At 41.8% G+C, this 16070-nt stretch overlaps 1 protein-coding gene across 3 annotated transcripts in view; it reads right to left on the bottom strand.

Moving 5' to 3' along the window:
- gramd2aa (GRAM domain containing 2Aa) overlaps nucleotides 1-16070 on the bottom strand; it is a 39085-nt gene that overhangs the window by 8764 nt on the left and 14251 nt on the right. For 2 of the 3 annotated variants that reach the window (XM_054732280.2, XM_054732281.2), the window contains exons 3-5: nucleotides 3327-3384; nucleotides 1771-2071; nucleotides 308-411 (exon numbers count right to left, since the gene is read on the bottom strand). In XM_054732280.2, coding sequence (XP_054588255.1) covers nucleotides 308-411; nucleotides 1771-2071; nucleotides 3327-3384 — 463 coding nt within the window. The remainder of the gene's footprint in view (nucleotides 1-307; nucleotides 412-1770; nucleotides 2072-3326; nucleotides 3385-16070) is intronic. The other variant, XM_015953617.3, reaches the window with a different exon arrangement.

Below are 16070 nucleotides of genomic sequence, written 5' to 3'. Positions count from 1 at the left end.
GTAAACAAAGCTGATGTAATTCGATTGGAGGAAAAATCTCTGCAGAAGACCAGCAGGTAACATGAAACGTTTGTGATTTGAGCCACAATGTGGAGAATGCAGCTGAATAAGTGGCTTATTGTCACTGAAATCTCAGGAGAGGGTATTTATAGGAAATGAAAGAAAAGGTACAATGCACAACATCAAAGGCACAAAATCTGTTAAAGGCTGCAGGAAACACCGGGAAACATCTAGAAGGCTCATCATTCTAACTGACTTCTTGTAAAGTCGAGCGTTCAGCCTGTCGGACGAATCAGTTCACTTGTACCTTGATATCCTTCCCAAAGAGGTTGGCGTAGAAACACAACCAGTTTCTAGAAATATAAAGGCGGCCTTGCAGAAGGATATCTCTGAGAAGAGCACAGGAGTACACTAGAAAAAGGAAGAAGACAAAAAAAAGTCCATATCTGGTACAGTTACATGTCTTTGGAGTGTAGTGTGTAATGTGATGAGGTAAAAATGTTTTTATACAAGCGTATACTACACACTACTGCCATCATTTAAAATAAGAGTTGTAAGAACCTTTCATTATAGCATGCATAGTCTACGGAGTGTGTATTTATAAATTAAAGTTTAAAGTCCCATAGTTGTCACACACTTCACACATGTGGTGAAAATTATCCTCGACATTTGACCCATCCCCATGCGGAGCGGTGAGCTGCAGACACGGCTGCGCTCAGGAACTATTTGGTGGTTTAACCCCCCAATCCAACCAAGCTGAGTGTCAAGCAGGGAGGCATTCGGTCCTATTTTTAAGTCTTTAGTATGACCCGACCAGGATTTTAACTCCAATCTCCTAGTCTCAGAGCAGACACTCTATCACGGGACCACTGAGCTGGAATAGACATGGCAAACCACTTTACAAAGGTTTACTTATAAATGTCTAATAAATGGTTTATAGATATTTTATTATCAAATCTGGAAAACTTTGACTCAATAAGTGTTTCTTATACAATAAATATGCCAAACAGTGAGCCACTTCTGTTTTCCATCTGGAACAGTTTTATTAAATCTTTCAGACCAATTTACCAAGTAAACACAATGAACTTTTGTAAATATGTTAGCATAGTGCTAGCACTGCATTATGCAGACTCACTCTTCTCATTTATTTATGGTCAACGATGACTGAGTTTTAATAAGTTAGTCTGAAATGTTTAATATATCAACTCTAGAATGAATAAACTGGTGACCAGTCAGTTTTGCTCATTCTTGCTCTTGATTAATGCATAATAAACACTTAATATTGATACATATAGTGTTTGCAGTTTAGTTATTAACATATCTCTAAACTAGTTATTAGATGGTTATTAGGGGAGCCTCACTGTAAAGTGAAAGTCCACACACACCATCATCACACACTGTAATTTTAGCTGTGCTTGGGAACTATTTGGTGGCTTTACTGGTTTACAATGATAAGTCAGAACTTAGATCATTTGTACTTTTTAAAAAATAAATCCTCATAAGACTCTAAGATGAAAGACAATTAAAGTAACTTGTTTTGCTAATTTTGAACTGATAAAGGGTTCATCCTAAACACAATTAATTTATTTTACCTACAAAATTAGGTAACTTGCTTTAATTGATGTGGATAACATCTTTATTATTTCTAACCATTTATTTATTAATTAAATGACAGGATTAGTGCATGTTAAAATCTCAGGTCTGTATAGGAACGCTTTAACAAACATGGAACCGCCTAAAGACTCAGAACAGTTATAAAGCGTACGGTACCTTTCATGAGGATCTCATCCATGGGCACACATGGGAACAGTTTGTGGTACTGCGAGTTGTACTTGCTGACAGTCTGTGCAGAGGGACAGGGCAGAGTCATGAGCAGCTCCTTGGTAGAGCGGCCTGCCTGCACAGCGCCAGCCACACCAGCTCCTCCAGCCACTCCGGCTCCACTCAACGCAGAAACAACCCTCTCCCTCAGAGGACGCGAGTTCTGCACCAGGCTCAGCACGTTGGCACCGTACTCACACACACATTCGCGCACATCCAAGGCCTGGAGCAAGCCACTGCAAGATACACACTGTCCCCTGTCGCCGGTCAGTACGGGCTGCAGCTGAGGACTGAACTAGCTCTAACATTAATGTACAAATAAAAACATCTGACTCTAATGCTAACACACACACACGCACACAAACACACACACTCACTCACACACTTAAACACACACTCTACAGACTAACGCCTCAGTTTACAACCACTGAGCTTGTTCCCAACTACAACGCTCTCTTTCTGTCTCAAATACACCTTCAGTGACTCTAGACGTTGCAGCTACCAGCATACACCCTCCCTCCTCTTCTCTCCCCTTTCCTTTGCGCGCACACACACACACACACACACACACACACACACACACACACACACACACACACACACACACACACACACACACACACACACACACACACACACACACACACACACACACACACACACACACACACACACACACACACACACACACACACAGTCCATCTCTCTGCTCTAAAAACCCAGCTACTCCTCACTTCTCTCACCTGAACTCTTTCTTTTCCTCCTCCCCCATCCTCACTCTGACACTTTCTCTTCCTCTCTTTAGTGTTCGTCCTAAATTTCATACATTTTCCTCCCTGAACACAAGAGATCTCCTTTATTTCTCCTCTGTCATGTCTCCAACTCTCCTCCCACTTTCAATATCCCTGCTGCGGCTTTTCCAGGTATTTTTCTGGCTTTGTCCCGCTCTGTATCTCATCTTTCACAGTATTAATGTAAACTAGTTCAGTCTGTTGTTCTGCACCGCTCCTGGTTTTATCTCTATTTATAGGTCACACAGGAGAAAGCTCCTGTTCTCAGGACTAGTGTTACAGAAGGAGGGTGCAGAGAGGAAAGCCCAAGTCCAATTAACATGGTGCTAGAGGGTTAATTTGTGCCACGGTAATGTTATTTAGGTGAATTGGTTATTGTAATCCCATGACTTTCAAAATGATTTGTAAATACTGAATAATGTATTATTTTCAATTTCCAAATCGAGCACTACTGAGATGAAACTTGCTATTTTAGTGCTGTTGTACTATTATTATAGATATTAATTTGTATTTTGTAATTTGAATTGCTTTTATTTCTGAATTGCTTTTATTTTTGATTTATTCACTATATTTGTACTCCATGTTTAGCACCTTGGGCTTCCTGACAGGGTTGCAGAAGGCGCTTTATAAATAAAGTTTGTTTGTTTGTTTGTTTGTTAAAACTATTTCAACTTGAATCAGAGGGACTTTCACTAAAAGCAAGAACCAACTCACCGAGCCTCTGTAACATTTCTTCACATCTTCGTAGGACAAATCTTCAATCAGGTGAAACCTATAATAGAAAAAAAAAAGTTATTTAGATCATGGTGGATCAGTTCAAAAAGCTAAGCTACACTAAATGATCTTCAGTTAGACCATCTTATGTTGACATATAATTATATTATTTGTATTTTATTCAAATCTCAAAATAAAATGTGGGTTTTCATTCAATATTATAATGTCTTGTGTAGTCTTCCAAGTATGTGTTGTAAATGACTATCAACAACAATGTCTGGCACAAACGCTTTCAAACGACAGTATTAGAGCTTTTTTTTTGCTTGCAAGAGCCAGTTAGCTGTGGCAGCCATCTTGAAAAGGACTGACCTCCAATATTAATACTAAAAGTAGACATATTGTGACTTTTTAAAGAAGTCTATGGTTGATACAAAACATGTTCATGAAGCTTTTTTGCACTAAATCCCTCTCACATGAAACAATTTCAGCAGTTTTATTTTTGACAGTTTTTGTACCTTCCAGAATGAGTCTTTCAGGGCTCTGTCACTTTAAAGGGAAACTATGCCGTTATGGCTTGCTTTTAGCACCCCCTAGTGCCCATTATTAATCTACTGTTGTAAAAGCAAAAGTAAAACTCTTCTCCTCGCTGTGTGTATATCTTTTCAACGCCTTCAACCAACTGCTAAAATGACTCCTCAGTTTTCATTTGTGTCTACAGGACTGATTCATCACAAATTTAAACAAATCAGCTGTGTTCACAATCTAAGACATGCAGGAAATGTAATGGAAGCAGACTTCAGCACTGGGATGTCAGACCCATGTTGCTAACTAAAGTGGGACCTAACAGGTAGTGGTTTACCAACTCTGAAGTTGCAAGTGTGATATTCTTGCCCCAAGGAGCAGTGGGGGTTTGAATGACATTTTATTAACCTTGTACAGTGTCATTTTAGCACATACTGGCTCATGAACATTATTTTAAAATAAGAAGAAGTTTCATAGTATGGATTTCAACAAGCTAGAGCTGGCCACACCCACCCATCCCCACTCAGGCTGCTATAAGCTGAGAAGCTCCAATATCTGGGAGGGGCTCAAGGCAGAGCTGTGGAAAGTCCTCTGTGATGTCATAAACAGGGACATTTTTTTAAATGCTTGGTTTCGGTCACATAATTTCTAAAACCAAACACCAACAGAAAATGGATGGTTTTTTTGTTTGTTTTTTTCACATTCTGAGTGTTTTTAGAGGCAGTAGAGACTCACATGCCAGCGTAAAAGGATGCAAATGGAAGAGTCACATAATATGTCTCTTGGGAAAATAAAGTCCCATAGCCAACATTACTGGTGAAATTCATCTCCGCATTTCACTCATCCCCGTGGGGAGCGGTGAGCTGCAGCGGTGGCTACACTCGGGAACTATTTGGTGGTTTAACCCGCCAAACCAACCCCTTAGCTGACTGTCGAGCAGGGAGGCTTTGGGTCCCATTTTTTAGGTCTTTAGGTATGACCTGACCAGTTTGAACCCCGATCTCCCAATCCTAGGGCGGACACTCTACCACTAGGCCACTGAGCTGGTTTTAAAATGAACACATAATAAAGAATAAACAGTGATGCTCAAATCCATCTACAGGACAGAAACAACCAACAAACTCATAACAACGAGGATGTTATTAAGATCCTTCAAAGCAGAAGGCTTGCATGAACCATGAAGACTGAATGTGTGAGGTATGCTGACGGAGATAGAGAGACAGACGTCCCTTTCATCCAGTATCTTTCTGAGCGTGTCGAGTGATTGATGGCGAGCACAGGGAGATGATTTGAAAACACTGCTGCGGAGGAGACACTGATAAAGCTGCAGCCTGACGTGTACAGTGATGAATTGAATTGTACTGTGGGTGTGTGACAGGCACAGAGTGAAGGGCAGAGAGGATGTCATAACTCTGAGCAGACCAAAATGCTGCATCTATTAAACAGATATGCTGGTTCTCACCGTCAGCCCCCAAACTGGTCAAAATGGAAACTAACCGAGTAGCCAGTGTTGGATTATAAATGAGCATCAGCCAGAGAAATCTAACCTGAACAGACTTTATCTAGTTTTCTGGAGCACTTGCTGGTATTTATGGGGTATGTGCAATCTAAAGGTGGTTTTCCAGGAACACCACTCAGAGCAACTCGGACCGACGCAGCTCGGCCCGACCACGGATCCCAAGGGCACGGTTCGGTATTTTCTCTCTACTACTTTCTCCTCTATTTTTAGTCCCTACTCCATTGAGGTACCTGGCAAGGCTGAGTTGGCCGGCATCGTGATTCTGGCCGCTGATTGGCTAGGGGGCGGAGTCACTGGTTGCTCCAGAGTTTTTTTGCCTTGTGCTTTAGGGCCTGCAGCCATTTCCTGGTTCAGAGTCTGACAAAGGCTGTGTCTCAATTCAGGGTCTGCATCCTACGTCGGCCGGATTCGTCGGCCGGTTACGTCACAGCGCCGCAACTAGGCCTGTCCCAATTCGAAGACTCCTTCAAATGCGGTCGACGAATCCGGCCTTCTTTTCGCCTGAATGAAGGATGGGTCGGGTGTATCCTTCAATAGGTAGCATTTCCCAAGATGCCTTGCGGGCCGGCCGGCAGAAAAACTTAAAAACAATGGCGGACAGTGAAGCGGGAGCTGTCGGAGAGGATTGCGCATATAAATGTCAGTATAAACTTGAAAAATTGTTAGGTTAAGGGCTAAGGGCTTTTTGTGATACATGAATGTTATTTTAGTTAGAAATGTTACAGTAAAAGTGCTTGTATTGCGGTCTCGGCTCGTATGTTCGGCCGCTCGGTGTCGTACTTCTCCCGCTACGTTTCCCCCTGATTTTAATAGAAGTTTGTATTTTAGGGACAAAAGAGAAAACCAGGGAAGTTATTAAGCTTAGGGCGAAGATGGACCACATGATCACCGGAGCAAAGTATTCGGCGGCTGTGGCATGGAGGTACAATAACATCTCATATTTTAAAAACTCGTTTGAGTTTATTTTTTTCTGCGAAAACATGAAAGGAATAACTCGTTGTCCTCTTTTCTCTTCCTGTTTCTTTTCTTTCATGTTTGTTAAGACTATTCTGGAGAAAATGGGCATCCAGGGGAAGGTGACAGCGATGACCAGCTTCTGGAGCTGATCAGGGAGGACATGAGGCTGCAGAGGGAGGCAGAGGGCACAGGAGAGAAGGGAGAATTTTGACAGGCTTTTTACTTTGCTAGAAAAAAATGGTTAAGAAGGATTAAACATGTACATATAAAAGAAATATCTAAATAAAATCAGTTCTGCATTAAACTCTTGAATTTTATTTTGGTTTACAAATGAGAATTGTTTACTAGAGGGTATCCCGCTGGGTCTGAAAAGTCTTAAAAGGTGATAAATGGGTTTTGGTCAAATTAAGACCCTTAGAAAGTATTAAAAACTATTATCACATCTTTGCTCAGGCTCAGCTAGTCGAAAGTATTTTCTCCGAATTAGCTCTCCAACAGTCAAGGAAATGATTAAAGATCTAAATAAAACTTCGTGCTCCATCGTTTAAAGTTCCTTCTCCCTTCTGCTCAGCGGTTCCAGGGTTGCTAGGCGACGGAACGTTCGCAGAGGGAGAGGCGGGAATTCATGAAGGCTAGGCCTGTCCAAATTCACAGCCGTTAACATCCGGTCTACCCGGCCGACGGAGGACCCAGCCCACGTCGGCCGAGTAGGCTGGGTCCTTCGAAGGATGCAGACCCTGAATTGAGACACAGCCAAAAAGCCATTAAACTGAGTAAAATGTCCAGCAACACCACCATTTTTCAGTTGAGTTGTGTTTCTGTGGAGCACACAAATTACCTTACACTCTTTACTGGTCACCAGGGGCAGCGTTAGGCCCGGCTACTTGGGCTGAAGCCCCGGATGTTTTATGAAAAGCCCCGGATCCAAATCGCGGAAGTAACATGCAGTACCAAAGTCCAACAGAGAGGGAGGAGCTGGCAGTAGTTTGTATACAGCCTGCCTGAGCCTCCACCACTGAAGAAGAAGCCCTTCAGCAGCCGGTTTCTTCTACACTCTCTGCCTGAAACGCATGAGTGAAGATGGACATAAGGAAGTTTTTTAGACCAAAAGTACAATGACAGAACCCCAGCTTTGATGAGACGGGTGCTGACTCAGGTTTGTGAGTCTTATTTGAAAATATTTGTTGTGCTGCTGGTTTGCCTAAAGTTAGCTTACTATCAGGTAAAGTTGATGGAGAAAGAACGGGAATATTTACTATCATCTCACACTAAACACTAACAGGAACAATACTCTGCCCTGAATATGCTTAATATGTAGCTTCAGATTAAAAACTATGTGGTACAAGACATATATGATGTTGACTAGTGCGTGTCACATGTGTGTGTGAGCGCGCGTGTGTGTGTCAAGCCCCGGATCTTCTTCAGTCCTAAATCCGCCCCTGCTGATCACCTCATGTTGTTTTGTCATGAGTAAGAATCGCGCACTCGATGTGCAGTGACCACTTCATGATCAGGTTAGCACATCTTGAGCTTAAAAGTATCGCTGGTTAACTCAGGATCGGTTTAACACACTACTACTGGAGAGGGTATGGATTACACAGAGGCTTCTGGGGAGCCCAGTTATGGGGTGGGGGTGGGGGGTGTTCTGTTTTGCCTTGGCCCCCAAAATGTCTTGAAACAGCCCTGGGTGTGTGACTATAAGACAGACTTGAGTTTTGAAGGTGATCTGAATTGTATCAAATGTATAAATATAACATGTGTGTAACTTATGGTTTAATACAGATAAAAACGTGTAGTGGGGATAAATCTACCTACATTTTACTTTTCAACACTTTGTTTTGTTTTCTTGTTTTTATTTAACTATTTTCCTGTCCTGTCTGTCTCTCATCTTCCTGCATCTCCTCTTAATTCTCCAGAAAATCTGATGCCTGGATTCTTACCTTTTCACCTCATCGGTTACTTTTGAGCAGATCAAAGGGATCTCCTGACCATAAAGCGGAGAGCGCGTTTCGATGCTGCGTCAGTGAGGTGAAATCACCGCAGCACAGGTGATGAGCTCCGCAGTAGCAGAGCGCTTCAGGCACAAATAAGACAGAAAGTAGAGAACATGTGCGGACATCAACGATCGTGTGTTAATTATAGTTTTTTGGTTGCGCCACTTTGAGAATGGACCGTGCGCTGGACGCAGCTGCCTGGAGCGCTGCGCACCAACGATCATCGCTCTGCCGCTCTCTGTGCTCTTTGCTCAGAAGAGTCCATGAATGATGTAAAATAGGTAGACAACTTTTTTCCGGCTCCCCTGGATGTGTAGGATATACAGCTCCCCCATAATTCGATCCCTGCTCCTGGAAGAAAAACCGAACATTTTCATCAATACAAGAACCCCCAGTCCGGACGCCCGGACAGAGTGTGAAAAGTGGACATGTCCGGGGAAAACAGGACGTATGGTCACCCTAGTTTAATATAAAGCGGGAGATTACAGATACAGTATTTTGCTTGTGCCCTTGCTGCCCTGGGCCCTTTAGAGTTCGTGGACCCCTGGGCAATTGCCCAGTTGCCCATATGGTTAATCCGGCCTTGGCAAAAACTAGTGTTTAGAGGTGGTAGTGCAACAGACGTCTGGGTGTTGGTTCACTGCCGATATGTGAAGTGACCAGCCAGCACCATGTCCAATGATAGATTCGTACAGGGTAAGGAGGACTCATTTCTACTAATACGTTTATATTACAACAGTATTTACATTTGCTCTATACTCTTGTGTGATATCTAATGTGCTACCACTACTACCCTGCTGTACTTGAGCCATTGCAACAATTCAATTTCCCCACTGAGGGACAAATAAAGGTATTCTTATTCTCTTATTTTTATTTACCATTAGAACATCTTCTAGATTCCATCTCAGAATCAGCTGCCATAGTCCGCCATTTTACACAGTCCCAGCCTCGCCTTACCAAACAAACTTTCTAGCACAACGGTGCCCCCTATTGGCTGGTAGATGTAAACATTAACCCAGTGTTGTGCCTGTCAAAATAAAAATGTGATTATTTTTTTTAAACATAGCTTTTAAAGGAGAAACTACACATTAATTCTGCACACCTCTAAATGCCCTGTGGAGGTATTACTTTTTTAAAATATAGCTTTTTATTAAAATGGCCCATACTCAACCTTTAAACTGAGCTCATCCGTTGATAAACAACTGAAGTTTGACCCTTCTGTCGATCCATACTGATGACTTCTTAACTCCGCATGGCGTTATTGGGATTTTTACAGCTTATAACTTGTGTTCAAAACTTGAAAAGAACTGCTTCATTTGAGCTATATTTAAAGTTAAGATGCTACTGGTTAAAAATTAAAACATACGGTATGACATGGATAAATTTTTCCAGAGTTGTTTTTGCCATTTCAGCTGAAAAAAAAACTTGTCTGTTAGTTTTGTGTTAAAAGGTGAGTAACATCAGTCCCAGAGTCTTACTCCACCCACATTTCCATTTTGAAAAAGGCACCACAAGGAGGCGTCGCCTGGCAGACTGAGAGGGCGGAGCTTTAGAGGATAGGCAGATGGCTGACTAGGGTGACGCTAGCGCCGTTTGGCTCAATTCCATATGTGCCTGCTTTGTACAAGACAAATTGAATCTAGTTTAATCTAGTCTACACCTAACAAGAGGGTTGTGCTTCCACAGCAACAGAGGAAAGCGCGTTGGGGTGGAACTATTTATGACCCAGTGGTCCTTGGAAACGGTAACAATGGTGGACACAATGGCACTTCTAAAACCAATGTTCAAAATTATAATAAAAAGGTATAAAAACAAAAACAAGGGAGCAACAAGGAGTCAGTTTGACTGTATCTCATTTAAACGTCGTAAACCCCAATACACTTGTATAAAATCATCTTATATTAAGTAATAATATTCTGTCAACATTAATGAGTTTTTTTCTGCATCAGACATGATGCATCAATCACTTGTCCCCTTGAGCAGTGCTGTATGGTCAAAAGTGTCCCCTCTGTCCTCTCACAGCATCCAGACATCAGTGTCCACACTCCGATGCTCCTCTGAGTAAGAAGATAGCGTGACCTCAGTCCTTAAACAACGCTGCCTGTCTCTGTCCATTCTTTCCATGCAGCTCTTTGTCACAGCAGTGACAAATGGGGTGTTGTCACGGTGACGCCTGGATGACGTCAAGAAGTTCATTCCTTTGGGTGCAAAGCAAAATGATCAATGCACCGTCTGATATGACATCTCACTAGGCTGATGCTTTTTGCACCCCGTGACATTTATCATTGCTAAGGCTTTAACATGTATTTTGCACTATATTTTAATTCTTCCTCTATCTGGGAGGGACGTTACATTAAAGACCAGGTTCACTCATGTTTTCAACGCATTTGCAGCAATCTCTAGTATAACTGAATTCCTTGTGAGTGGATCTGTGTGTAAAAAAGCTCTGGCGCTCCTGTTTCAGGAACTAGGATTGACCTGGGGGGGGGGGGGGGGGGATCTTCAGATGACAGGATTTAGAGTCTTAATTACTGATGACATCTCGCCTCTGATTGTCTATGAAACATGATCCTACCACTGACTTTATTTGCTCTGTAATGTTGATGTTTTATCTCCACAAATAACACAAGCCTGATGGAGTTCTGCCATGTTGTGGAGATGCCAATGCTAATGGTTAGCTTCTACTAGACGCACTCTGCTCTCTCCTGGAAGCTAAATCAACTACAGCCACAAGTCAAGATGGATGAGTCCATTTACTAATCCATGTGTTTCCCATCAATTTTCTATTGGGAGCAAATGCAGGAAATAAGAGTAGAACATTTTTTTTCATGTTAATCCTGCAAAAGGAGTTTTCCTCTCCACTCTTGCTAAATGCTTGCTTAGTAGGGCTGCTCGACCAGTTGAGATTTAATCACAATTGCTATCTGGGTTTTGAATGATGATAAATGATTATAAAAACAAAAAGAGCTGATTGTTTTAGTATCATAAATAGCATAAAGTGAGTTTTCATCCGACTCTTAAAACTGGCAGTGAAAGTGCTTGTCTGACCTTGAGTGGAAGGTCATTCCATAGCTTAGGGGTGAAGATCGAGAAACCAGGAGTCATCACCTTGTTTTTCTTTTTTCATTTCTTTTTCCTTTTCCCAGATTGTGCCCTGTGCAATGTTACAAATAAAATCAATCAAATCCATTCTAATCAAACAACTTCTTAAATAGTCCAGATCTAAATTTAAAGTCAAAATAATCCTAATTATCATTTCTGTCCTAATCGAGCAGCCCTTTTGCTTAAGATGTGGGTTTCTGTAAAGTCTGACACAAGTCAGTGACTCGATGCAATCTGCTGGGGTTTCTTCCATAGGAAACGTTTAACTAGTTGGCATAATGAACTGAACTTCGTGCAATGATAAGCAGGTTCAGGTGGAATGTTTACAACGAGTCTGGTTGTGATTTGATGCTAAATAAATAAACTAAATGAATGTTAAACTCAGAGCGACCGGTCATATTTAAAAATAATAAGTATAAAACTGTTTTTCAGTCAACTTGGTCTTTAGGTGAGAAATATCTGATGTGTTGTTTTATTCACGTCTGGAGGTTTCTGCCTTGGCACAGAGAGTTTTTAATCCCCGCTTTGTTGAGTCTACTAACAACAGATCTTTGTGATAACTGATCAAACTCAACTAAACTGAGATTGTTGAATGACTGTTGCTTGTTTTTGTAGCAGCAATTGACAAATCTGCCCTTTGGAACTGATGCTTTTGTGACTTTTATTTGAATTATTTAAATTTTCATTAAAATCCACCTCAACAGTCATAACTTGTTGTGTTTTATGCATATGAAGTTTCTTTGTGCAGCCTTCAAAAACATGTTTAAATCCACAAATGTCACTTCTTATTTTCATCAGGTGTGTTAAAGTCTGCCTCTGCCTGAATGGATGAGTCGCCTCTTGATCAAATTTGTTGAATCCTGTTTCCGCTGTTCCCCCACAGCAAATGTGAACGACAAGCACAGATCCACAGATCAGACGAGAGGAAGATCTAAGCAGGTTTAGGTGTCAGAGCGCAGCGGGGGGGGGGGGGGGGGGGGGTGTCCTGTTTACAACAGTGAAAGCACCGCCAGCGTTTCCTCTCAGCGGTCACGTCACTCACATTCAGATAATAGAAGGGTCCTGATGAGAGGAAAATTCAGATTTATCATCAATTATTTGATTTCTAACATAAATGAAATCAAAGTGACTTGGTGAACGAGTTATTAATATAAAAATAGTGGCTGAATAGAAAATTAATCAGGTTGGTTACTGTTTACTGGTTTATGGGAAATAAGCTGCATCATGTAATTGGGTCAAAACCCTCAGAATAAACCTGTTACTGTTTAGTTTGACTCGGGATGTGGGAAGCTTTAGTCGTGTGCGTCAGCTGCCTTTAATGTGCAATAAAAATGAAATGTTTCAAAAACAATGCATTTAAGTTGCTATTCATTTTACTTTTTAGATTTACTGTATGGTTATTTTCCCCTGCTGTGGATCAATAAAGTGTTATCTAATCTTATCTCACTGCCAGATTGCGCACTAATCCTAGGAGATACACGCTATGTTCTTCAACATAAAAAGGAATTAAAGGGTTTTTTGTTACATGACTGGATAAATTAAGATGCTGCTGTCTACTGGTCTGAAGACTTCCTGTTAACATCTGAAGGCAGGGCGCGATCCCAGCAAGCCATAATCAAACTCATTTTCAGCAGTAGTCAGCTCATTAGAGGAATTAAAAACTACCCAGCGTTTAACCTTTCCAACATTTAATTATCTTACAGCTTGACCTAGATTTATGCCACCCCCCACCCCCCCACCCCCCCACCCCCACCACACACACACACTTCCTGGAAAATGGAGAACACATCCGTTCATCTTGTGACCGGCCGCTACTGAACAACAGAGCTTTTGTGCCGCGCTTCCTGCCGGCTGGCTTCCGCCTATAAATAGGCTGCAGAGCGGCTCTGCACTCTCAGGTGGAGAAAAGAGAGGGATTATTAAAAACACAGCCAGCCCTGTGGGGACCAGCCGGCTCACTGGTCTCCATCTGTCTTCTTCTTTTACACCAGATCCAGGTTTTCATCCATCCTGCTGGTGCAGTCTTTGGAAGCTGTGCATGTGATGTTTCATCATGTCTGTTAGTATAAATGAACTGATGACACAGATCAAGTGTTACTGAATTATCATGTTTAATTTACATCACATCACTGGAGGGGAAACCTTCACCAGAACCACTAAAGCAGGTCTTTAGATGTTCTGAGGAAACTGGCTCTCACGTTGTTTTTAAAATAAAATAAGGCTCAGTACCAAAAAATCCACACAGAATCACAAAAAAACATCTTTGGTCCCTGCTGTTACTTCACCAGCAGTAGCTTTAAGAGCAAGAAAACCCACGACTCAGCTTGTTCCCCGGAGAACAAAGCAACAACATGTTTGGTGAGCACACGCGTGCGCTCCAGTCCCATGCATACCCACCGCCCTTGGCGGAGAGGCAGAATACTGAAGCTAATTATAAGCTCAAAGAATCCTAAATTGAATCCAAAATTAGAAAGTGAACACCTCCCATTGGTGGCTGCAGTAGCTGCAGACTGACTCATTTCACTGGAAAGAAGGAAATGGAATTAAAGGAAACAACATGGTCGTTTACATAAATACAAGCAGGTGTGACTATGAACTTGTTAGTAGTAGTACTTTCAGAGTAAAGTTTGTCTCGTCTAAAAACAAGGATTGTATAAAATGAAGTATCAGATATTTCATTTTTAAAATGATTATTCTAGTGAACCCAGTGGCCTAGGGGTAGAATCGGGAGATCGGGGTTCAAATCATAACAAAGACCAAATGGGACCCTAGGCCTCCATCCTTGACACTCAGCTTTAAGGGGTTGGATTGGGGGGTTAAACCACCAAATAGTTCCCGAGTGCAGCCACTGCTGCAGCTCACCGCTCAGGGATGGGTCAAATGAGAACTTTTAACCAGTGTGTGATGATGACTACGGGACTTTAAATCTGGCATGTATCTGGGTATAAGTAGGGTGGGGGGACATGTATCTGGGTATAAGTAGGGTGGGGGACATGTATCTGGGTTTAACCCTCCCACTGTACTAATGGGTGTGCCCCCGCGAGGAAAGTTGACCATTGCGCAGGGTTGATGGTTTATCCCTTGAGGTCCACGTGGCAGGGGTGAGGAGTGAGCACCACCTTACCCCTGCCACATGGACCTCAAGGGATAAACCATCAACCCTGCGCAATGGTCAACTTTCCTCGCGGGGGCACACCCATTAGTACAGTGGGAGGGTTAAGTAGGGAAATAAACATAAGTGAGATAGTTTTGTGATAGAGTGGACAGATACTTAAAGCAGATGTTTGAACTTGCTTTGGACCCAGTTATGGATGTTTTTAACGTTTTGTGAAACACTTTGATAAATTATTTATCTGGAAATGTGCTGCATGAGAAATCCCAGCTTTACCTCAGTGTGTTTCTGTAAGTTGTTGAACATGTTTGGATGAAAAAAAGTTAAAATTATAATGAGGATCATTTTAAAGTAGGAATTCTCTGTTAAACAAAGGAGTGCAGACAAGCCCAGACAACTCTGAATGATGCTTTTGACCATGAGTTACAAAAAAGCAGATTTCACATGAAAAAGAATGTTTAATCTGCTAAAATTCATGAAAGTTGTAAACTCTTTTGTTTCTATTGTAGCGTCCAGAAATGGTCAGTTTTTCATCTATTTTGGTCTTTTCAGAGACAGGTCATCTTCAGACATTAATCCGTCTCTGTGTGTCTTCCTATCTAATATTCCAAGCTGCAAGAAAAGATTCTGCAAGTGCATGTTGACATCTTGCGTTACCTTACTTGGCTCATCTGGACTCAGCCTAATATAATTTTTACTCGTGTGTGTGTGTGAGTCTGTGTTTGTGTGCGTGTGATTGCATATGTTTGTTAATGTTTTTAACCTGTTATGGGAATCTGGGGTCATTTTGAAAAGCACTTTGAATAACACTTTGTTTGAAAAGCGCTTTAGAAATAAAATTTGATTGATTGATTGATTGATCTCGGGATCACGACATTGTCAACATTTGTCTGGTAATCAGTCTACGTGACGAGCTAATCAGCCATCCACTCATACACATGACAAGATAATAAGGTTAAAGTAATTTCATTCACATCAATATCTTCTGATCCACAAATCTATCTGAAAGAATGCATGATGTTCTAAGGGTTGTTTGTTAACACCTCTTAACAAGACACGTCCCGATTGGCCATGCAATCATAGTATAAGAATTATTAAACAGAACTCACTTCCTGAGCGAGTCAGTTCAAGCTCAGTTCGAGTTCGGTACACCTTCGGAGTGGCCAATCCTAAAGGGACTCTGAACCATCAAGGCTTTCGACAAGCCAAAAGCTGCCTGCAACGACACAGAAACTTGCTCCATCAGCTATTCAGAAACAGCCGTTCTATACGCAAACGATTTCCTCTATCGTTGTGACCCGGAGGCATACTAGGACTGACTTGGTCGCATCGAGGTTTTCCTATGAGCCACGTGCATTGGGGTCACCGACTCCTTGACATCTTGGATCCAAACGGGGGTCTCCAGGAACAGGTACGTAGGGCACGACATGAATTGCGTCTGATGCCGTTTTGATAAATCAAATCTTTAGCTTATAACAACCACCAGTTCTTACGACCAGAATTCATCATTTCTTTCAGATACAAAGGTTCTGGTAAAC

The sequence above is a fragment of the Nothobranchius furzeri genome, chromosome 9, assembly GCF_043380555.1.
Source record: "Nothobranchius furzeri strain GRZ-AD chromosome 9, NfurGRZ-RIMD1, whole genome shotgun sequence".
Classification (NCBI taxonomy): domain Eukaryota; kingdom Metazoa; phylum Chordata; class Actinopteri; order Cyprinodontiformes; family Nothobranchiidae; genus Nothobranchius; species Nothobranchius furzeri.
This window is presented reverse-complemented; position numbering and strand designations above follow the sequence as displayed.